Here is a 25,170-nt window from a genome sequence, read left to right as displayed (position 1 = left end):
GGCAACTTGCTTTCGCTTACAGGAGATTTATTTAAAAGCAAATGAGGATCCTTTTCAGTTATTCACAAAGACAGAGCTGGGGATGGACCTGCCCATGGAGGAGGCTCCATCCTTGTAGGTAACAACACCCCTTTCAAGCTATGCCACTTACCACTAACCTATAGGCTGTAGCAGCTTGTCTTACAGTAGGGTTCCTCTTAACTGTTTGCTCCATCTATTTGCCACCTGGGAACTGCATCTGCTGTAACACACTTTTCTCGCCTAAACAAAGTTTTGCGACTATGCGATTTCACCTTTTCAAAGTAGTTACCATTTGATGAAATGCTGGTAAACCATTACTTGAATGTCAAAAAAAAAGATGACCATAACATTTCCCTGCAGTAGCCACAACTTTTGCTTTTTTCGTTGTTGGCATAGACATCCAAACAGAGCTTTGTTGCTTATCTCTGGGTCAAAATGACAAAGCCATGTCTCATCCACCGTTATCACCTTGTGCAGAACATCACCGTTTTCAATAACCATCCTGTGCAACTTCTGACAAACCTCCATGAGAGCAATCTGTCATGATTACAGAAGCAGTGTTTATGGTTTCTGTGGTGACAGAAATGGTTGGAGCCCCAGGACTGCCAATTTTTGTGATTGAATCACAAAAATTGGCAGTCCTGGGGCTCCAACCATTGCAATTCTAAACCACTGCAAGTTGTGCTATATGGAAGTATACATTCACCATAAGCCTCTTTTAACGTTTCATATGCTTCAGCTGATGTTTTCTTGAGATTGAAGCAAAATATGAGAGTTTCTTGCATGTCATGTCCATTGTTGCATAGGCAAAACTGAACGGGCATAAACTTGACCTATTCCCTAGGTCACACTGTGCAAGCAAGTCAGTAGGATAGTGGCTATGTGATGCAGCTTGGTTTGGTCTTAAATTTAACTCAGCTAGAAATAGCATCAGTATGGTTGTTCATAAAAAAATTATGATCATTCTTTATTGAACAGTCCTTGCATAATAGCAAAAAAAAATTGGTGATCTTTGCCATTGCTTTCAAGAAATTGATTGAATTTTTTCACAATTTTTTTCCTTAAGAAGAATAGTTAATTTTTTTTATCCACCAATGCAGGTGTTTTTCTGAAGCACATTCATTTTGCAAGCATTCATTTCACACTTCACAAGCATTTATAATTGACACTGCAGTACATGATAACATTGCTGTAATTTTGTTTACATTTAACAACTCTTATTGCATTTGTAACTTCTACTCCACTTAGTCATTATGTTAACAGTTGTAAATAAGTTTAGCTGTTAGTTTGATATTCATTGAAACATGCTTCTCCTGAAGTGTGCAACCACTGGGTATACCTCTGTATATTTCAAAAAAATTTAAAATCTGACCTCTCAATCCCAGGGGTGCCGCCAAATTTTAGATTTTACTGTCGATTTTATATAGTTTATGTAACTAATCATATTTGCAAATAAAAGGAAGATTATTAATATTATGGGTTATCTTTTGTTATATACAGAATTGAAGTGAATCAGTTTATTTTCATATTTCCTTATTGTTAAACATTGTGAACTGCGTCTTAATGCAGAGAAATCTAATTATTTTACAGGTCACTCAGCAATGCAGAGAAAATATTTTTGCTATTCAGACTCTAAAAGATTTTCAACATACAGAAGACAACAAAGATCATGGAATGAACGTTAGGGAGAAAGCTAAACAGTTAGTTGCTCTTTTAAAAGATGATGAACGTTTAAAGAACGAAAGAGCTCGGGCACTGAAAGCTAGAGAAAGATTTGCTCAGGCAACGTCACATGTTGGAAGTGATGCTGATGGGAGGGTAAGTTTTTAGTAATTATGTCTAAAAATATGATCAGCTGATTATCTAAAATTGCTAATTTTGTTTTTAATTTTAAGAATTACGTTTAGTATTGTCTATTATTCATTTTATTTTGTGGAACATTGTTTTTCAATGTCTATATCCCAATGCCTATTCATTTTGTATTACAGAATTCATTTTCACAGGAATAAAAATATTTCACAGAATAACCTCTTTTTTATTAATTTTAAAAAACAACAAAATGCCTTATATATGGAAATAAAAATGAACATATGAATATTAATAAGTAATAAAAAATAACATAGAAGAGAAAATAAATAGCATATCATCCAATGACTGGGATAATTTTCAATATTGAAATATTCACTTCCCCCCACTTACCAGTAAACATCACTAGCAACTCAGTCTCCACAGTTGTTGATAGTTGAAAAGTCTTTTTTCAGAAGTGTTAAAATATTAAAAGTTTTATAATGAGCAAAAAATCAAATTTTAAATAGTTATGAAGATGATGGCATAGTGGTTTTGTTGAACACTCTATATACCAGAGATAGCAGATTATAAACAGCAAATGCTATATGTATGGAATCTAATTTAAATATATGGAAATTAATAAAGTAGTAAAAAATAACATAAGTGATATAACAAATAGTGATATTAGTTTTAAAATTGAATCAGTTACATCTGAAAAAGTAAAAGGGATACAAGAAGAAAACTTAAAAATCAACAGAGTGGGAAGAGTATTCATATCCAGAGTTTCAATTTTTATTTATTTTTCATTATTTATTGTATTATTTATTTAATTATTATTTTATTATTATTTCTTTTTTCACTTAAGAGTTATGAATCGTTATGCTCTTCAGAATTCTACCAAGTGATAACTTTTTTTAATGTTGGTCCTTATGTAGAAAACGTCAATATCAGAAGAGTTTAAAAAATTGGATGTTCTGTTGAAAAAGTCAAATTTTAAATAGTTCTGAATTTATGAAGAGCAAAAGGTTTATGATGAATTAGTGGTCTAGATGGATACCCTGTATTGACCAGAGATAACAGTTCAGGGGAATCCAGTTTGCTGGAGATTTTGGCTTTCATTTATATAACACACACACACACACACACACACATGCATTGTTCATATGTTAATCATATTATCATACTCATTATCTTCAGTACTTTTAAATGAAGCCCAATGTTCGCCAGTTCTTTTGTTCTTAATTTTCTTGGTTTGATACATTTTCCGGAATCTTGGTGATCCTTAGCCAAAGAATCCATGGATCCTTTGGCTAAGGTAAAGAAAGCCAACACAAGAACCACAACAAACTTCAGGGAAATTTTTACTCATTTCCTGTTACCACAGTTTTTCTCTGCATTCATTGTAAACAGATTGTGCGTGTTATTGGTAGTGGCAGTAGAAGTTGATAACAATGTATTGATTAGTTTTTTCTCATTAAAAGCAGATTATTGGCTTTCATGAGTAGGCTGAAATCTACTTACGGGTACACCCTCCAGACTGCCTTAGTCTTAGGGTGTTTATTCCCCTCCCCTCCCACTGTTTTAAAATAAGAAAACTAACTTCTACTGCCACGCACCATCTGTAGAAGTTGTTTTCCTATTTTAAAACAGCGGGAAGGGGGATAAACACCCTAAGACTGGGGAAATCTGGAGGGTGTACCCATAAGCGAATTTCAGCCGCAAAGGCATTACACTCATGAACTCCAATAATCTGCTTTTAATAATGAGAAAAAACTAATCAATACATTGTTATTGACTTCTACTGCCACTACTAATAGCACGCACCATCTATTTACCAAGAATTCAGGGAGAAACTGCAGTAGCGGGAAACGAGTTTGTCTGGTAAAACTTTGCCGTGGTTCTCATGTTGGCTTTCTTTACCTTTGCTGATCCTTTTTCTCCAACAAAAGACATTTTTATATGGACACATTCCTGATTGCCCATCTAATTGTGGCAATAATTCGGTATAGAAAATTGACTTTGCTGAATTGGAGTTTCAGCTATTCTCTAACCTGTTCTCCCAGCATCACAACTAATTTTAATGAGTAGAAAGACCTGTAAACTTTTAGTTTGAACTTTCTTTCACTTTATTAATGGTGGACATATCAAGTGTGGACAGCTAAAACAAGACCATACTATTTCTGACTTATTAGCTACATCTTTTTCTTTCCAAATCTCTCAATCCTCCAGCCCCCCTTCTCTCTCTCTCTCTCTCTCTCTCTCTCTCTCTCTCTCTCTCTCTCTCTCTCTCTCTCTCTCTCTCTCTCTTCCCCCCTTACCCCCAGTTTCTGAACAAGGATTTATTTATTTTTTACCTTTGAATATCTTAATTCCTGGATTACTGGACCCAGATGCCAAAGCAAATTGCTGACTGCGCCTTTTTTTTTTTTAGTGCATTTTCTACTGTTTCTTCAGTAACTATATTGAAGTTGATCGAGTTTAAAGTTCAATAGAATTGTTTTGTTAAGCATGTATTACTTATAAGACTAAGAGAGAAATTGGAAGAAGGATAAATAACCTTTCCGTTGTATATACTTGTACTACACTGTTATTATTATTACTGTTACTAATAGTTAACTAACTTAACACTAGGTCACCTGGTAGCACCACTCACCTGTATGATAAGTTCTCATACAGGATGAACAGGAATCCATGGAATCAACTAACACTTCTGATACCTATGGGTTCCATGATAATAAACAAAAAAATGACAGCCTTGGAAGATCACAAAGCATGAGAGTCAAATATGACTCCTCCTTGACTAATATGACAGTCTTTCTTGTAATCCTTTCATTGTCTGATCACAGGAACCGCAGAGAGGAAGTTCTTTAGCTCGCCTCTGCATAAGACACAATCATCTTACACATGTATTTCTGCTGAGGGCAGATGATTCTCCTATGCGTGAAAATTGTGACACCTTTTTAACTATTCACCATATTTTAACTGAGTGTCCATGTTTTAGACATGAACGTGATTTATATTTTACCGCTTTTAGTCATCTGGCCGAGCCTTATACACTCAGCCAGATATTGGCTGACAGTGACCATGTTTCTGCTGTTTTTAGCTTTTTAAAATCAGTAAACCTTTTTACTCGCATTTAAAAATTTACCTTTTTATTGTAACTTCTTTATCGATCTATGTCGATATACATTTTATACCTGTTTTATGTCCATTAGGTCACTAAGTCAAGTCACTAATCCCATAATCACCCCTTTAAATACATTTAAAGGGGTGATTATGGGATGGGATTTGCTGACTGCTAGTGAAGAGGAGATAGTTGGAAATAAAAGATCAGTTGGTCATTCATGCCAAATGAATTATGATAAGGAAAGATTGGGGTTCTCACTCCTAACAGATTATTTATTGTTAACTTCCACTGGACCTGTCATGCTGCTAGCAGTAAAAGCAGGTTATCAACACTGCAAAGTATGACCCTGTATACCAAATCTAATTAGGTGCTTCAAAAAGCAGTGTTTTGGTCACTCACAATTTTTGCCAAGGAGATGCCACTTGTCCAATGTGTGGGTCAGAAGAACATACAGTCACTGTTCTGCTTTATCACCATGATGCCATTGGCATTGTTATTGCCGTAAGGGAAAACATTCTTCTTTCTCTAGAACATGTGACATGTGTATTCTAGGAAAGAAGGTACAAAAATATAAGGTACAAAATCATGTGACATCCTGAAGCACGGAGACAAATATTGGCAAACATTCTCCCAATTTTTTTGCCCTAATATTAAAAAAAAAAAAAAAAAAACAGTAGACAAAATCATTACAAACAGAAATCTGTATTTCTACAAATATATCAATCATAGAATGGGCACAGACTAGGGCTTACAATACCAGGATTCCAGTAATTTTTTTTCCAGTATTCAAATACCGGTATTGATACAAAAATACCGGTTTTTTGGTACTAATTAAAAAAAAAAAAAAAATAGTTTATAATCTAATCACATAAAGGTTATAAAATCACCTTTATGTGATTATGACATCCTTATCTCTACTAGCAAATGTTCGATAAATCATCGATAGGATGGCATGCAACATTGCAACCTCTGTCCACAATTCTCGGACAACTTCATGTCTGACCATATCGTAACTCCCAAGTCCTGTTCCTCCACTACTGACTTTAGTTCAACTCCACCAAATGTATAAGTTGTTTTGGGGTTGCTGTTCCCCAGGTGTAAGATCTTGCATTTTTCTGAATTAAAGCATAGCTGGCACTTTTCTGACCATCCCGGAAGTCTATTTAGATCACTCTGAAGAAGCTCTGCTTGGCGGCAATCATTAACTACTTTACTGATCTTTACATCATCTGCAAGTTTAGACATCACACCCTATATCCCTTCATAGATGTCATTTAAGATAATCAAAAACAACAGTGGTCCCAATACTGATCCTTGGGGAACTCCGCTTCTTACCTTAACCCAATCCGAGGAATAACCATTTATCACGACCCCCTGCCTAGTCCCTTCAAGCCATTGTGCTATCCATCTAAGCATTTTTCCTATGATTCCAGCCTGCTCCAACTTATAAAGTAACCGCTCATGTGGGACTGAGTCAAACGCTTTGCTGAAATCCAAATAAACAATGTCGAAATTATTTCTAAATCCAGCTCACGAGTGACCTGCCAAAATGGCTAACCAGATTTGTTAAACATTATTTTCCCTTTACAAAACCATGCTGAGCCTACAGAATTCCATTTCCATCTAAATGATCCTGAATTCCACCCTTGATCATTGCCTCCATGATTTTCCCTACTACTGAAGTTAGACTGGCCAATCGGTAATTTCCCGTTACACTCCTAGAACTGCCTTTATGTTCCTATTTATACCAATCCAACGGAATCTCTCCTGAGTCCAGTGATGCTCTGATAACTACCCTTAATGGTTCAATGCACTCACTTGCCACCTCCTTTAAGATTATAGGGTGTATGCCATCAACCACAGGAGCCTTTCTCACCTGTGGGCGTGAAAGTTTTCTCATTAAATCACCATGTGAAATTTCAACATCATTAATTACATTTTTTTTCAACTTCACTCCCATAATTTCTCATTGCCGTGAAGGGTTTTTCTTCTGTAAATATCAATGCAAAGTAACTGTCGAGTTCATCTGCAACATCAGTTGGGGTATCTAATACTATCCTACGCAATTACATATGCGTCCGATCTGATTTGTTTTTCTCTTCTTTGCATTTATATATGTGAATAATTCCTTAACTGCACTCTTTGCTCTCTTCTTTATTCCTTATCCCCACTCTTTGCTCTCTCCCAGACTCAGTAAAGATACTATAGTGAAAATTATACTTCGCTGAATAAAACGTCTTTCTCCTTCAGAAAATGATGAACATAATTCAACCATGGAAGACCAACATGGAACAGAACATCAGTGTTCCGCATATTGTTTCCAAAATAAGAAATTGTCTGATTCCAATGAGATTTTAAAAGATGAATTTGAGTCAGAAATTAATGAAATACCTTTAACTATTTTTGCTAAAAAAGTTCAAAGCCTAGAAAATATGGACTGAGATCATCTACGATTATCTCAGTACCAGGATAGAATCCGAAAGGGCTTTTTCTGCCGCTAATCAAATACTGTATGTACCAAAATTAGATCCATTTTAAACTATCATACTATTGATTGATTATGTTTCTAAGAGCTCACTTTATTCGGACAAGTAGTGTGGATGCTTAAACATAACTAAACTTTGCAGTAACAATATGTATTTTTTTTTGTTTTTAGAATAACTATTTTAATGATTTTTTTCAGAATATTTATTATTGCAATAAATGTTTATTTAAAACTTGAATTCAAGTAATTACAGTACTAATTTTTCCTTACTTTATTAACTGTCATCAAAATTTATTGAGAAAAATGTTTTTTTTTTTTTTTTTTTGGAACACCGGTATCCCTGTTTCATAAATTAAAAACACCGATATACCAGTATTAAGATTTTGACCGGTATTGTAAGGCCTAGCACAGACTGTTGTATCTAGTGAATCAAGAACCTTTTCTGTTTCCACAAGAGACTTTCATCAGGACTCTTTGCCAATAGAGAAACTAGTGGTATCAAATCTAAGCATAAGGAGGTATATAATTTTTCCTTCACTTATATCTCGAAGATATGGAAATATCTTGTCTCCCAAGTAGTCCCCAGGAAGGATAGATCAGGAATGATGTATAGCTGCTGGAGAAGATACAGAGAAGGGCAACAGGATTGGTGAGGGAGAACAAAGGGGTGCTGTTACCAGGAAAGGCTTCTGCAAATTTCAGCATCTGGAGATTAGGCAACTTCGAGGCGATCTGATTGAGGTGTTTAAAGCTTTGAATCGATACAGTAAGCCCAATTCTTCTGCTTGCTCGTAAGGGGGCATAAATTCAAATTGTTGCAGAATACATGTACAGAAGCTTGTCATTAGCCAATGGATGGTTGATTCATGGAAGAAACTTCTGTCTGATGTGGACAGTGGATAGCGAATAAATTCAAGGAAAAACTAGACAAACTATTGGAGGGGATGGATAGATGAAATGGGTTTTTTTTTTTTTTTTTTATTGCTGATGCTATATAAAGCTTGCTTGCTTGCATTATTTGTCACCATTAATGCTAATTATAGATCATTCTCTTAGCTTAATCAAGGTGGGGAGTGCTCTTATCTCTTATCTGCTGGCTGCAGTAATAATCTGTATAGTTTAATTCGTAGCTACTTCAATGAAAAATTTGTGATTTGTCAAATCTAAAGAACAGCTTTTGAAACAAGCAGCTAATAGAGGGTATTCACAAGACTGTTTCCTTGGGCTCTTCATTCAGAATTTAATATTGAACGCGTTGGCTCCTTCATAATTTTCCTGATTCTCATTTAATTGCATATGTGGATGATGTTGCAATTGTTATAGGTGGTAGACCCAGATCAGGTCTGGAAGTCAATGCATAAACTGTTCTTTATGATCTTATTTGATCTAACTTAAACAACTTTCTGGCTCTAAATATCTAGAAAAAAAAAAATTATTTAAAGAAAAACATGATTGTAATCAATCTTCCACAAGTCAAAATTAAAAATCTTCAATTAAAAATTAAACTTTAATCAGATCTGAAAACAAAATTATTGACAAGGGAAGAACATGACTTTAGTTTTCCTTGAGGCTACAGACACACATAGCGGTATTATGGAGTCCCAGTAGGTATAATTTTTCATCTAAAGACCCATTGCCCTGTTATCAATTAACGAGTATCAGTTAAAAATTCAACTTTCATTTAATTCACATGTCTACTAAAGTCAAGAATTTTTCCAGAGCACTGTTAAGAGTTACTCTTAACGATTGAGGTTTGTCTGGGAAGTAATAGCAACAGGTTGTCTAATTGTCCTCTATTACACTGTAGCTTTTGTACTCTTTGTTACCTTCAGTGCTGGTGCCTGCTGTCACCATGTAAATAATAATGTTCAGAGAAAATTAATAACATTACAAAGATGTGTTCTTATTGTGTGAACCTGTTGCACAGTTTCTCTGGCAGGTATAATTCTTTTGGATCTCCACTTTATTTTTAGAGGACTCTGCTATCTTCTAAAAAACAGCATTCCTATAGAGTTACTTAGGTTTAATTTAAGAAATGACCCTAAAAAAAGAAAAACAAGATTTGGAACAAATTGATATGTCAGGTGAGCTAGGGCACTTCTCCCATAGAACAATTACAAGAAGGTTTTTTCCTGATGTTATTTTTCTACTTGGAAAAACTACAAAAAAAATTGTTTTCAGTTTCTATTGATACTCGTTAATTGCTAACAGGACAATGGGTCTTTAGGTTCTACCTACTGATTTGTGTGCCTGTGGCCTCGAGGAAAACTGGCATCATGTTCCTTCCCTTGTTGATAATTTTGTTTTCAGATCTGAAACTATTTGTTGCAAACAGAAATATATATATATAATGGCTTTCAGGACTATGCTTATAAGGTCTTTGAAAGAAGGTATTGAATAGCAGCTGTGCCTAATTCAACTGTTTGATCTCTGCCTATCTCACTGAACTGATTGATTACTAGCTTTACTTATGTTATGATTGTTATATGGTTTTATCTTTCAGTCCTAGGAAGATCCTTCGTCTAGATTTCTTTCTCATCAGAGGTTTACCCCTTGATGCTACAAGTTTTGTGGATGGTTTATAAATATAGATATCTTGTAAATATGTTTGTGGATTTTGAAATCTCATTTTTATTCTTCTATGGTATATTATGCTTGAATTCATTGTAAAGAAATGAAGACAATGTGTATAGTTTCTTTAAATGGCATCCCTTATGTACAAGTTCTATACAAGGATGATGTTGAATTTAAATATCTAGATTGCACTTGTTGCAACTATAATTTGTTAGGACCATGGAATATGTATCATTTTCTGTTTTCCAGTGTTCTTTTACTTTTTTTAAAAAAATTATTTTATTTTTTGCTTTTGCATTTCCTCTCTCTCTCTTCTCTCTCTCTCTCTCTCTCTCTCTCTCTCTCTCTCTCTCTCTCTCTCTCTCTCTCTCTCTCCAGGCAAAATTTGCTGGTATCCAGGGCGTTTGTTGCTCTGAATACAGGATTGTTTCTGTTTTTTTGTTTTTTTATATATATATATATATGTATATATATATATATATATAATTTTTTTTATGTATGTTATAATTTGTATGCATAATGCACATTGATTATTCTGATTTCTTTATTTGCAAGGCAAAGAAGCAAAAAAATTCCATGAGGAAATGAGTCCTCTATATGTGGAGGATTGCCCATCATGTGAGACTGGAAAATTGAAGATGAAGTTCAGAGGGTGGGCAAAGCAGTGTGCATGAATGCCCATGAGAAGAAAGATCCATCTCAGCCACAGACCTTGCTATTGTGACTCAAGTAGAAAGCTAGTCCTAGAAGACACATGTATGACTATAAATTTTATAGCAAATGAAGTGAAGTGATGTGAACAATAGCCATGGGTCTGTTTGCACCATAATGCAGGAGAGTTCCAGTGCATATATAAGGTGGCAGCCTGTTGGGTTCTGAGATTGTTGATGCCTCCTCATAAGCTCTGCAGGAAAGAGTGTTCCACACAATTGTTGGAATTCTGTAGAGAGAATGTTGAATTTTTTTGTTTGTTACCAAATTGAATGCTGAGGTAACAATGGCAATGTTCATCTACACCAGCACACACAAAAAAAAAAAAAAAAAAAAGCCGCTGCCAAGATCCAAATCTTAAAGATGGATAAAACAATCTTTATCCATCACCTCCCAGAAATAACAGCATCACTAAAGAGTACTACAGAAACCTTGTAGAAATGTTAAGAGTACTATCAAGTAGAAGAAATGTAGGAAGCTATCCAAGGGTATCCACCTGCACACAGTGCTCTCACAGTGGATTTTCAATCAGGTGTGGCTTTGAAGATCTGCAGCATCCACCTTATTTTCCCAACTTTCTCTTTCAAACTTCTTTTCTAAAATGAAGATCCCATTACTGGGATGCAGATTTGTGACTGGTAAGGTGGTAATTAATGAAATGGAAGTCTAATTTTCTGCCCAAAGTGAAAAGTTCTATTCAGAGGGCCTGAAAGAGCCTATCCGTGTCTGTGAAAAATCTAGTTTTAGAAGATAACTACGTAGAGAAGGATGAAATTTCCAGCCATGTTTCAAATCCCTAACTCAAATATTTCTAGGTGTGGGTAAATACTTACTGACCACCTGTCATATTCATATACATTGAAAATCCACATGGGCTACTGGTCAAAATTATTTATGCAGTCCATTGGTAAAGTGTTGTTATTATTATATATTTTTGAAAGATTACATTGTTCAATTGTATTACTATATCTCCACAATTTTTTTTTTTTTTTTTTATGTATAGTATCAGAAACTGATTCCTGTTTACAGATTCACCTCCAGTACTGTCTCCCCACTTAATTCTAGCAAACCGCATCTTTCAGTTTGGTAATTTTGTTTTGATATGGGATGATGCCGTTGTATTGGACAGTCCACATAAGTTGATAAACATTCTTTACCAGCAATAGCAAGTGTATTAATGATATGTTATATAATCTGCTCTTTGAGTAATCTATAGCCATCACAGGTCTAATCAGTATAGTGTAATGACCTTGGCCTTCATTGAAAATCCCATTGACTGACAAAAACAGTCACGTGTGTTTGACTGACAAAAACATGCATGCAAAAACATGCATTTACCTTTGAAGATTTCTAGTTGAAGGTTGAAAATATGAAAATTACCCCTATCAAAGTGTTTGCATCCGTATTAGAGAGTTTTGAGATAATTGACTTGTAATTTTTAATACTTTTGGCTTGGTACCCAAACCTGAGTGTCCAAAGCAAAAGATCATGTTTAGAGAGGTGTCCATTAAGGTAGATTTCATTGTACACTGAAAGGACAGTATTCGTGGAGTTCCTGGGCAATGCACGCTGTCACCCCTCTCGCTATTGGACTAACCCACCGCTTGGCAGTTATATAGGTACACGTAGACAGTAATTCAATGTCAGTATGGATAAACGTCATGAGTTAACTGACTTTGAAAGAGGGATGATAGTGGGTGCCCGATGCATGGACAAGAGCAGATTATATAACATGTCATTAATACACTCTATTGTGAAGGCAGTACAGAAATTGCAATATCCCTGTTTGACAGTATCAAGAGTGTATCGGCAATATGCCATTTCCGGAATAACATCTCATTGTGGACAGTGCCATGGGTGGAGAAAGGTAGTGGATGAACATGGCCGTCGACATTTGTCTCGCATTGTTTCAGCCAACTCAATGCCTTGCCGTGTGACTGCCCTTATCCGGTCGAAAGGTAGGCCTACTTGTTACTAGGTAGGTATCCCATGATTTCTGTCCATTCAGTGCATATACATCCTCCCCCACCCAAGCCATATCTTGATAGCCGACCGGGCTAGCCGAGTGGGTAAAGTACCTGCCCGGCAACCCAAAGGTCGCGGGTTCGATTCCCGCCTCGGGCTTGGATCAAAGTACTGCAAAACCTTGGGAGGTGCAATATGGCCACAGAAGCCGATGCGCCAACAACTACCAAAAAAAAAAAAAAAAAAAAATATCTTGATTTATCTCCAAAACCTATTTTCATTTATTATATTTGACAGTTTCTTGATGAGGAAAATTTAGATCAATGCCAAATTTTTAGCATATTCTGTTAGTTCCTGTGAAAGTCCCCTCTCTTGACAGAAATGTCAACAGAAGGGACTTGACAGAAATGCCCTAGAAATGTTATTCTATTTCTTACATGACATCTCTTAAGAAAAACAATTGCTGCTGTAACGGATTGTTTCAGGTAGCATTGTTTTAGCATCTGCAATACTGTGTAGTTAATCATAAGATGTTAAACTGCAAATTTTGAAAATTTTTCACAGATTGGGGAAAAAAAAAGATTAGGGGGAAAAATTCCTTCAGTACCTAAGAAAAACTGCACCACCATAAAAAGTTTCCTGATGCCTGGAATTTGTTGTGCCCTGCCATTAAGCATTCTAGCTGAATATGAAACTTAATTTTCAGAATATTGAATTGAAACTAAAATCAGGGAAGTTTTGAAACTTAAAGCAACTTCATTGATCTAGTCCATGCGAACAGGAAATCAAGAATAAAACTCCAGGAAGTAGGCAAGCAATCTATAGCCAGTTTGTTTATTTGAATTTTGTACCAACTCATCATAACATTACCAGTCACTGAAATTAAAAACAAATATATACTTTCCAATATGAATTTGTGTATTGCTAATAATATTATCTACAAAAAATATTTTCTTACAGTTTGGAACTTCAACCTATGGGGATTCTCACAACTCTTTGGATGAAGCAACATCACCCAGAGGTAATAACACGTACATAGTCTACTAAACAAAAGGCGAAAAAATGCGAAAATTATATTATTTTAAATATTTAAGTAGCGCCTGAAATTAGTTTTTATTTAGAAATAACTTGCATGTTATTGCATATATTTAGATAGAATGTTGTATTCTGATTAGTGTATCAGGGCTAAAAAAAAAAAGATTATTTTATCTGATACAGGAATGTGTAAATGAATTTATACTTTAAAATAATAAAATCTTCATTAAATCAGGAACTGGGAAATGCTGGTTGTTTTATAATCTGAACTTTATAGTCATTGTTATACTTTAAATAATTTCAGCTGAACCAGAGTACAGTCAGTCCTCATATAACACGTGTTTGCACTACATGAATTCGATCATACACGATTTATAAATAGGGGAACGATATTGTATATAACAAGAACCAAATTCGCTTATGCACAATTCACCTTTGTGTTGTCAACAAATGGCAGTCGAACGCAGAATCACTCCAACTGAACGCAACACGATAGGAATGAAGAGAAGATTCTGAATATGTATTTATGTTTTTTATATCAGTGAAGGGGAAACACATTTCACCATAATAACGTGAAATTCCAGCTATTGGTATTATCACAAATGCAATTAGATTGAGTTTACTACCAGTTTATAACAGATTCCACTAGCAGAAATGCAACTGGAAATTGTTTTTATTGTTTTATGGTAGTAACCCCCAGAAATGTGCTTTAGTAAAATGTGAGGTGTTAATAGTGTATCTCTGCCTTTACGGTGTTGTTTATTCAGTTGCTACATATGCGCAGCTTTGTTAATGTGTATCAAGTTTGCCTCCTCATTTTGTAATTGTGCTTTATTCCCTAAAAATGAGTGAAATACTTAAAAGGTGTGAAAAGGAAGCATACTAGTGAAGACACTACAGATTCAGAGAGAAAAAGAAAAGCAATATCGATAAACAGAGGCGGACGGGGTCAGAAATTCTTACCCGGGAAAATTTGTAGTGGCCTCACTATGGTTTATGGCCAAAATCACACCGGCCTCCAGCCCACCGGGGTTTCCCCGGTAAGGCTTATGGCCAGTCCGCCACTGTCGATAGCGAAAAAATATGAAACTGTGAAACGCTTTGAGTGAAATGAAAGACCATGTGATATTGCAGGTGCTACAGGCCTAAATGAGGCAACGCCGAGAATTACAAAAAATGCAGAGAAAATAAAAACTTTCATAGCAGGAACAACTTGAAGTGTAATTAAAATCCATTAGATCAAGACACAGAGTTGGAAGAGATGGAACGGCTGTCATCTGTTTTGATAGAAAATCAAACAAAATACAGGTTTTCTTATGATGGAAGCAAAAGCATTAGCAATATGGGATCCATGCAATAAAATTGCATGGACCCCAAAACAATGGTTTTTGAATATATAAAGCAAATGACAGTAAAAAATTGAAACTTATCTTCAGATACAGAATTAAAGCTCTCCTAGCTTTAAATACTAACCCCACTAACTATTGATCTACTTGCACTTTGTCACTGGTGGGGCTGGAAACATGGTGGGAAAAGCTCTCACTCCCTGAACTAAAAGAAGCCAACATGAGTGATCCAAACATCACAACATGGATCCCAAAGATCTTGCTCAACTGAGTTGGAACAATGAGGATAATGACACCTTTTTTACCAAAAGACAAAAAAAAAAAAAAAAAAAAAGATATGATATCACTTCATGTGCCTCCATTTATAGTCTTTCAATCCACAACAGACTAGCCTCTAGGAAAATGAAAAATTGTCTCTATTTGTGATAACAGAAATTCTAGAAAGTGCAACTCAAACTCCTAAAAATGTCATGTGACTTAAATCAGGCAATATTCCAGTTGAGGCATCAAATGCAAAACATGCAGAAAGACTGCTTCAAATGACATTTGGGGATTCCAGTAATGGTTTCTCTCCATAATATACTGAACACATCAAAAGGAGTGATTTCCGAGTGAGACCTTATCAACGTGTCTGAAGAAGAAATTAAAAATAAATTAGAAGAACAAGATCTCATCGCTGTAAGAAGAATTAAGGTAACTAGAGATGGGACAGTTACTCCAACCAGAAATCTCATTCTGACCATTAACACTTCCAAACCACCTTCAGTCAATGTTGGATATTTAAATTGTAGCATCAGAACATACATTCTGAATCCTCTCTGCTGCTTCAAATGCCAAAAATATGGTGGTGGTGTGGTAATACTAGCAAATTCTCGTATCCCTGAATGTCCCACTAAACGCAACCTTGAAGCAGTTGCAGTATGCATATCCACTAAATCTACTGCAACAAGATTTAGAAGACACAGTAATTCGAATACCTCCCTTACACTGGAAGTCCTCAATGGATACGGCCATTCATGGGATAGCACAGCCATAGAGTGGTGAGGATTCAGAATGATGGAATGCTTACATGCCCACATATTCCATCAGAAAATATCACAGCAATTGACCTGTCAATATGTTCTCCAACATTATTTCCAATACTTGTTTGGTCAGTACACAGTGATCCTCTCCATAGCGATCTCTATCTTGTAATCATTACCATGGCATTAGGAACAGCATATGAGTCATGTAGAAATCCTAGATGGAAAATAAAACAAAAAGATTGGGAAATGTATAAGACTATTGTAAAATGAAATGCTAATATTATCATGCAAACACCATTAGTTGTACAATATGTTGCAAGTAAACTAATTCAAGCTGCTGAGTAGCTTGAATTAGTTTACTAATTCAAGCTGAAAATATTGTATTGGAGAGTACAGCTCCTTGAGGGAATGCCTGTTGTGACTACAATATTATTGTTATTATTGGGGAAGAGGAGATATCTGTGATCTATGTTGTACTGTAGATAGAAATAATCATTGTGTCAATAAGGAAATGATTTTTTAGTATTTCAAAGGCTCTTCTGCATTCAGTTTTGTTAAAAAGCACCTTTGATGTTTAAGTAAAAGACATAGCATTGTTCTTTATCTTGAAACGCAGCTTGGATGTGCACAATGGTGTCAGCTAGGCTTGTTGATGTGGAGCACCCTCTAGGACCAAAATGCATGTTGGGACAGGTGCATTAGTGAAGTTTGCATCGTGAAGATATGGTAGCATGATTTTATCAATAATTTTAGTGATTATTGATGAATTAGCAATTGGAGGATAGCCTGTGTGGTTATTACTACTTGCTTGCTTTGGAATCAGGTAATCTGAAAGTCTTCCATAATCTTGGAAGGAATGGCTGGGAAATGCACCTGAAAAATAATATGCACTACAGAATCAATGATGAAAGTGCTGGACATTAGGAATAAAACTAGGGATGCCATCCCTGCCTTCGCTACTGTCCAGGCATAATTGGTTTATTTGATGAACTATTTTGCTGTTCACAAGTTGGTTAATCAGCAGGGCTTCACTAGGAGGCATTTCATGTTGCATGCAATCTGCTTGTTTATATTGATTTTTTTTAAATCAGTTTCACATATCTTCAGTGACAATGTCAAAATTGCATGTTTCCATATTTAATTTTATCTAGTCTAAAACTCTATCATGGTGTAAGGAAGCTGTTGTTTTTGTAGAAAGTGCTCTTTTATTATGCTTGAGCCTGAACATTAAATAATTTCTGTATGACTGAATTTTTTTTTGAGTTGAAATAATGCTCTTTTTGTATTTTGTGTGCTGATGAAGTGCCATATTTTTTTCACTGTCTGGCAATTTTTCTTACTTTTAAAGTATGGTTTTAGATGGAATCTGAACCATGGTTTGGAATGAAAAGATAGTCTCACAAGTTTGGATGCTGACTCTGTTTTCAATTGATGCAACCATTTTATTGATAGAAAGGTGGCATCCTGTATAGGTATCTTTTTGAGAGAATCCTATGGGTAAAATTTCAAGAGCTGCAAAAACTTTTCTTTCTGGAGGAATTTAATTGATATTTTTCTGGTGATTTCCAGTGTGTTGGGGGGGGGGTAGTGAGGATTCTCGCAGCAAATTAGCTTGCAGTTCTCTACTTTGTTGCTGCTAAGTTTTTCCTGAAGTGAAAGATTAGAGTAAACAAGCTCAGGTGCTTGTTACCTCTTGTAACAGTAACGTTGATTTTTTTTTGCAGCTTCTAGAACTGAATCGTACAGCAACTTCATTTGTAAATTATATTTGGGCAGGGGAGATTAAAGTTGCCCATTATAATTATGTTAGTTTGAGGCTTATGAACAGTAGTGATCCAGGTTATTACTTCATTAATGATATCATCAGTAGGTGTGCCGAGCCAGCAATGAGTGAAGAATCATCGATGAGTGTATGATTAAGATTTCTATGATGATTAAGAATAAATGTTCTTTTAACATTTGTATGACATAAATAATTTCTATATTATTATAATTTGCTTGATTTTAAAGGCCGTGTTTTCATTTCTTTGGATAAATAAATCACTGTATTGTTTTATTGACCTTTATTTAACATTACTGTGGTCAAATTTCATTGTTGAGAACGTAATCCCTGTTTTTAGCATTATGCCTATGGGAAATAAATTCCTGCTTTACAAGTTTTTGCTTTACAGGCACGTGTTAGAAATAAATTAACTTGTAAAGTTGTGAAATACCTGTACAACACTGTTGTGAACTGTCCAAAATTTGAAGGGGAACATCTTATGCCATTTCAAGCTGTAATGAATGCCCAAAACCTAACTCTCAAAATAATTCTAGCCAGATTATTTTGGCCAGATATTACCATTTTATTTTTTCTTACATTAATTGGCTACTTCCAACACAAAAGTTATTACTGCATCATTTGTTTAGGAATTACATGATTATAACTCAGTCATTTATTCTAACATGTAAAGTTGTGAAATACCTGTACAACACTGTTGTGAACTGTCCAAAATTTGAAGGGGAACATCTTATGCCATTTCAAGCTGTAATGAATGCCCAAAACAACCTAACTCTCAAAATAATTCTAGCCAGATTATTTTGGCCAGATATTACCATTTTATTTTTTCTTACATTAATTAGCTACTTCCAACCCAAAAGTTATTACTGCATCATTTGTTTAGGAATTACATGATTATAACTCAGTCATTTATTTTAACATACACTGAGACAAGATAGAAATTCTGAACATTAGATCATATTAAACTCTCATAACCTAAACTACATGCATTATAGCCTAATTTGCTGTTGCACCATTAGCTCTCAAACAACAGCATCTATGTTGTACTTTAGATAGAATAGGCTCCTTGTGATACAGTGTGTGTCTTTTGTTTTCATACATTACCAAAAATTAGTGCTTCCAGCAGCTGCAAGCTGTATATCTATTGAAGAAATTACTATTTGTGCAAATATACACAAATGGATCCAGAACTGTCACAAAGGTAGGTGCAGCAGCAGTTTTCTCTGAGACTATAGTAAAACTAACCCCAGGGGCTCACATCTGGTGAGTATGGGCCTGGCACACCGGTCCTGAGCTGGATATCATCATTCTTCTGTTTCTTGGTGATTCCCTTCTACTTCTGACTCTTGTTTTCTCTCTCTTTCTCTCTCTACTTCAGAGTAATTCAGGAATTTTTTTTTTTTTTTGCCTGGTACAGCATAAGCCTCAGGCTTTCTTGCACCATATAGATAATAATAGTAATAATAATAACCCAAATCTCAACAGTGTGTCGTCTGTATAGCTGAATTAAAAGCAGTGCAGTTAGCAACAAATGCAATATGGCACCAAATTTTTCAGACTTCCTCAGTGTAATACAAGCTATGCAGTGTGAAGCAAAGGGCTGTCTCCCAATCCTAAGCTAAATTCAAATCATTCTACATAAACTCCTCAGGTGGAAACAAAGCTTAATGTTTTCTTGGAATCCTAGACACTTGGAAATTAAAGGAAATGAAAAAGCTGACCATGCAGCAAAAATGGCAACAAGCCCCATAAATTTAACCTTAAAAGCACCACATGCAGATTACAAATCGAAACAGCGTAAATGTGAAGGGAAGTACAGTAATACCCCGAAGTTACGCGATAGGTGGGTCCGACGAAAATCGCGTAAATCGAATTCGCGTAAGTCGGGGTACAACTTTGCATATAAATACATATAAATTTTGCTTAATTGGGACCAAGGACTAACAAAAACACTAGTTTAGAAGAAAAATATTAAAAAAATTGCAGTTCTTTATACATATTAATACAAAATATGTATTAAAAAAAAACAAATGACTTACGTAAAAAAGTTATTTCGATGTCGATTGCTTCATAAAATCTAACAAATTCGTCTGACGACACAGCGCGTTCTTTTTTTCACGCAGAATTTCTTCGTAGCAAGCTAATAATTTTTTTTATTCCTTGCTTTGTAGCTATAACGCGTTCTTCGTTGGAGTCTATGTTTTCTAAAATTTTTAAGCCCTTTACAATTGAGCCCTTTTCAATTTTCAACCTGTCAAGTTTGCAATTGTCATGTGCTTTTCGCCGTTGCTTCATTTAGGCCTGTAGCACGTGCAATATCACATGGTCTTTCATTTTGCTCAAAGCGTTTCACAATTTCATATTTTTTCTCTATCAACAGAGGTGGACTGGCCCTAAGCCTTACCGGGGAAACCCCGGTGGGCCAGTGTGATTTTGGCCATAAACCATAGTATGAGGCCACTATAAATTTTCCCGGGTAAGAATTTTTGACCCAGTCCGCCTCTGTTTATCGATAATTGCTTTTCTTTTTCTCTCTGAATCTGCAGTGTCTTCACCAGGACGCTTCCTTTTCATACTTTTTAATTAAGTATTTTTAGGGAATAAAGCACAATTACAAAACGAGGAGGCACGCTTGATACGCATAAACAAAGCTGCGCGCATGTAGCAACTGAATAAACAACACCATAAAGGCAGAGATACACTATTAACACCTCACATTTCTAGGGGTTACTACCATAAAACAATAAAAATCCAGTTGCGTTTCTGCTAGTGAAATCTGTTATAAACTGGTAGTAAACTCGATCTAATTGCATTTGCGATTATACCGATAGCTGGAATTGTGTTGGTTTTTACGTTATTATGGTGAAATGTGTTTCCCCTTCACTGATATAAAAAACATAAAAGCAACAAAGTTGAATTTTGTTCATCTTTCGCTCTCATTCTCCGCCGTCGCACCGTATATCGATAACATATGAAAAACGACCTTGAAGATAGTGGGCGGCAGCGTTGCCAAACGAAAAAAATCAAGAACCGCGTAACTCCGAGTTCGCGTAAGTCGGGGTAGCGTAAGTCGGGGTATTACTGTACTTGGATGAACAAGACCAGTGCAAGTACTTGGAAGTATTTGCACTGGTCTTAAGGCTTTGTCCTTTCATACAGGTTGGTTTGTTATTCAGATCCCCCACCCCACTTCCCAACAGCTTGTTCTCACATTTGGCCCAGACATGTTAATGCAACTTGTCATCAATGTATTGAATGAGGAACTTCATCTGGCTTTAAATGTTCAGAGGTTACATATTTGAAGCAATGTTTGAAGCAGTCAGTTTGAAGGGATTGGTAAGTGTGACAAATTTCACCTTAATACAGTCATCAGGCCATTTTGTGAAGGAAACAGGTAAATCTTAGAGGCCCCACTGATGTGTGCATAACAGTTTAGACCCTGATTAGAGAATATATTTCTGTTTTACATGGAAAAAAAGCCTGTAGCAGAAACAGTTCAAATTCACTTATTGTCTATGACAAATTGATAGAGAAGGTTCCATTCTGTGAATAAGACTTCTGTTCACATGTAGCCGAGTAGTCAGGAGCATGAGTGCAGTAGCACATGCTCTTTGATTGGACTGGGGTTCAAGCCTGTGACTGCTAAATATGATTAACATTTGTATTGATTGATTTATTATAAACTGCACTGACCTGGTGGTCGTGCTGGAGTATAAACAAGAACCTTTTTTTTTTTAAATAAAATAGTAAATATCTATGATTAAATCAGCATACAATATCATAAGTTTCATTTACAGATTTTTTGACTTTTATTTGTGATCTGATTCACATATATTATGTGCTTGATTAAGGAAATTCAATCAAGCATGGGAAAGTGGTGGAAGCAATTCTGGCTCTGTCTAAATTTTGAAAAAAATTCTTTAAATTTTTCTAAATTTTTTTAAAATAAAACATATTGAAAAATTTATTATAAGACTTTTCTGAAGTTTTCTCTTGCTTTTATCCTTATACTTATTTTAACTTTTAAAAATATGTTTATTAAACATTTGCTATATGTTTAAAAAATATTCCTCAGGATATGTCAATTTATGGTTGCATATATACCTTTAAATTAATACATGAAATGTTACTCAGAATAGATCATCATCAGATCAACCTACATCAAATTAGATAACTTTAGGCTTACCACCGACTGAACAGTTTTCTTCATAAACAATACTTTTAATAAATATTTTACATTTAATAATTTAAAACAATTAAAGATGAACCAATTTGCATAATTATAAATAAAGTAGTTTCATTTAGGAAAAGTATTTTAGTGAATATATATACAATTTTTTTTTTTTTATCATGGACCAAATCCTATTTTTTCTGTATGTTTATTGATTTTCCCCAATGCAGATTGTCACAATGTATTATTCGTCTAGTAAATGCCAGCATTGAGGGAAAAATTTCGTTATACAATGAGAATTTTTATTCATTGTAGATTTATTTTCTTGTAGAATTGGAAAGTGCACGACCTCAAACAGCTGGAGAAGAAGAACTTCAGTTGCAACTAGCACTTGCAATGAGCAAGGAAGAAGCAGAACAGGAAGAAAGAATTAGACGTAATGATGATCTCCGTTTACAAATGGCAATCACAGAGAGTCAAGAAGACTTTAAACGAGCACAAGAGAAAGGGGTTACAGAGCATGATACCCAGCAGAAAACTGCCTTAGATGATCTTCTAGGTATTAGAGATAATACGGTGACTAGGTCAGATCTGCCATCTTCATCCACTGATCCATGGGGTGTTGCCCTTGAGCCTCAGGTGAATTACTTGGTGAGGAAAGAGTGTTCCTAACAAAAAAAAAAGAAAACTCTTTCTCTCATTCTGATATTTAATGTTATTTTTTTATTTTCAATTTGTTTTTTTTTTAAGTGAATAAACAGAATGTAATTAGAAAGAAATTAATAATTAAACAATTTTAAGCTGACATGATTTTTTCCGAAGGCCTGATTTATATAAAGTATGTATGTTGTTTAAGGATGTTGTTATTCAGAATTGTTATACAAACATTTTGTATTTATATAAGTTAACTTGTATGTTCTAGCTAGCCAAAAATGAATTTTATTTAATAGGCATAATTTTATTGCATTTTATGATATAAATATATTTAATAATTTAGACATTCTATAAATAAAAAAAAAAACAATAAGAATGCATAAATATAAAATATCACCTAATTGTAGGCCTTATAGCATACTTATTACTGTGACTCTTCAACACTAAAGAAAAGATGTAGGTTCAGTATATATTGCGAGGTGAGGTATACTTCCTGTTAGGATCAATCCAAACTCTTTTTATAAAAAATGAGCTTTTTTATAAAAATGTTTATATGCTTTTTTTTACATCATGGCTGAGTTGTGTAGGGGTCAGTCAAGTAAGGGTTGTATTAGTTTTTTCCCTACAAAAACTAAACTTTTTTTATCCTACAAAAACAGGTATACCAACCATAAGATCTGTGCAATTTATAGACACATGTTGTCCTATGGCCTTAGTTGCCTCATCACTTGGTGTAAACTTGACAAACCAGTCAAAACATTGATTTTCTTTTATTGATATTGAACTTTCTCGAGTTTAATTTTCCTGACAGTGAAGTAATTTTCATTAGCGGATGAAATCCGTTATTTCTAATTCCACCCTAAACTGTTCATTATCTAAACTGTAGTATTCTGATATATGTACTAAAGTTGTCCAAAATAAGAATATATAGCATATTGCAATTGGTTTTTATCCAAACATTCAGCTTCATTTCTTGCATTCACTAAACAAGTTAGTACAGGATTAATGTCTGAAATCCAGCAATCTTGGGACATGAAGACTGCCAGTTTTGGCTAATAACTCTAACCAAACATGCAGTGTTAAAATTCAATCATGGATGAGAGGGAATATATTGGCAATGCAGCTGCCTACTTTTTTTATATATTTTCTGTGTGATTAATTTTAATCACACAGAAAACTTAATTTTATTAAGATTATTACTATATTTAATACTACTCACATACCACATTACACATAAACATGTGGTATATGAATACCATTAAATATAGTAATAATCTTAATGGAAAACAACCACGTAATGTCCTTCCCCAACTATATTAACTTATTTTTATTAACTGCATTCTTTTTTTCCCTTAGGCCACTGATCAAAATTTGGAAGTGGGAAACTTAGCACCATGAAGTTAACAAAGACATCAACTATAAAATCACTCTGATACTATACTATTTTAAAAAAACAAAATAAGACATTGGGTTATTTTTTTATAAGATGGAATTTTTATATATATATATATATATATATATATATATATATTTTTTTTTTTTTTTTTTTTAAGAATAAAAGTCAAGCTTTTTTATTGTCCATTCATGTTTCCACTTCTGTTATGTTCTGATTGTTTCATTGCATTTCAACGACAATATGTTGTGTTTCTGAAAATAAAATCTGGCTACACCAATCCCCTTAATGTTTGACCAAATATATTTCCAAGTTAACTGTGAGTTAACTTGGAAATATTTTTAACACCAAAAACAGGCTCCACTTTCATGATGTTACTTGTTGCACTGTAATTAATCATAGATGAGTGGGTGTTTAAAGATACTGATAAAACATAACACAGATTCATTCTGATAGATTCTTATAGTTTCCGAAATGTTAGTCAAGTATGTTCAAGTATCTCTTTAATTAAATTAGTAAATATAACCGATTCCTTTCCTTGTTGAAAGATAAGCAAGTAACAAAAATGCGAACTAACTGCCTGTTTCTTCAAACAATGGTTCCAAATGAGAGAGATTTATGGCATTATTTATCTTGGTGTGTTGGTTACTGTTGTAAAGCAGGCTGTGTTTTTTAGCCATTGAGTAAAACATTACCTCCTTCATTTAAACTGAATAATTCTATTTGTTACAAAGCATGATATCCTACAACCAACATCCTTTATCTAATTCTGTTAACATATAATATCTATATGGAAAATTCCAACTTAGGTGTATATCAAGCTTAACATTAATACTCTTGTTTCCTTGTTGAGTAACTGATCCTAAACTGGTGTCATGTGGACTAACATTTTTAACTTCTTGAACTGATTTATCAGCTAATCCTTGAGTAACTTATTTTTTGAACTCTGTACTGTTCATACATTCTCTCCAAGTTACTACTGGTGCAGTGTGACAGCATTAAGGAGCAGCAATGCGTAGCACACGCTTCTTGATTAGACCAGGGTTCGAGCCCGCGACCACCAAATATGAAGGATGTGGAAAGATCAGGGAATGA

At 34.6% G+C, this 25,170-nt stretch overlaps 1 protein-coding gene across 2 annotated transcripts in view; it reads left to right on the top strand.

Annotated features, from left to right (window-relative positions):
- The window catches only part of lqf (epsin homolog lqf), a 222,510-nt gene that overhangs the window by 43,150 nt on the left and 154,190 nt on the right, over positions 1–25,170 (top strand). For both annotated transcript variants that reach the window (XM_090377896.1, XM_090377895.1), the window contains exons 3-5: positions 1,612–1,839; positions 13,632–13,692; positions 22,360–22,667. In XM_090377896.1, coding sequence (XP_090234022.1) covers positions 1,612–1,839; positions 13,632–13,692; positions 22,360–22,667 — 597 coding nt within the window. The remainder of the gene's footprint in view (positions 1–1,611; positions 1,840–13,631; positions 13,693–22,359; positions 22,668–25,170) is intronic.

Source organism: Mastigoproctus giganteus, chromosome 7 (assembly GCF_048544385.1).
Source record: "Mastigoproctus giganteus isolate SK-2022 chromosome 7, ASM4854438v1, whole genome shotgun sequence".
In the NCBI taxonomy this organism is placed as follows: Eukaryota; Metazoa; Arthropoda; class Arachnida; order Uropygi; family Thelyphonidae; genus Mastigoproctus; species Mastigoproctus giganteus.
This window is presented reverse-complemented; position numbering and strand designations above follow the sequence as displayed.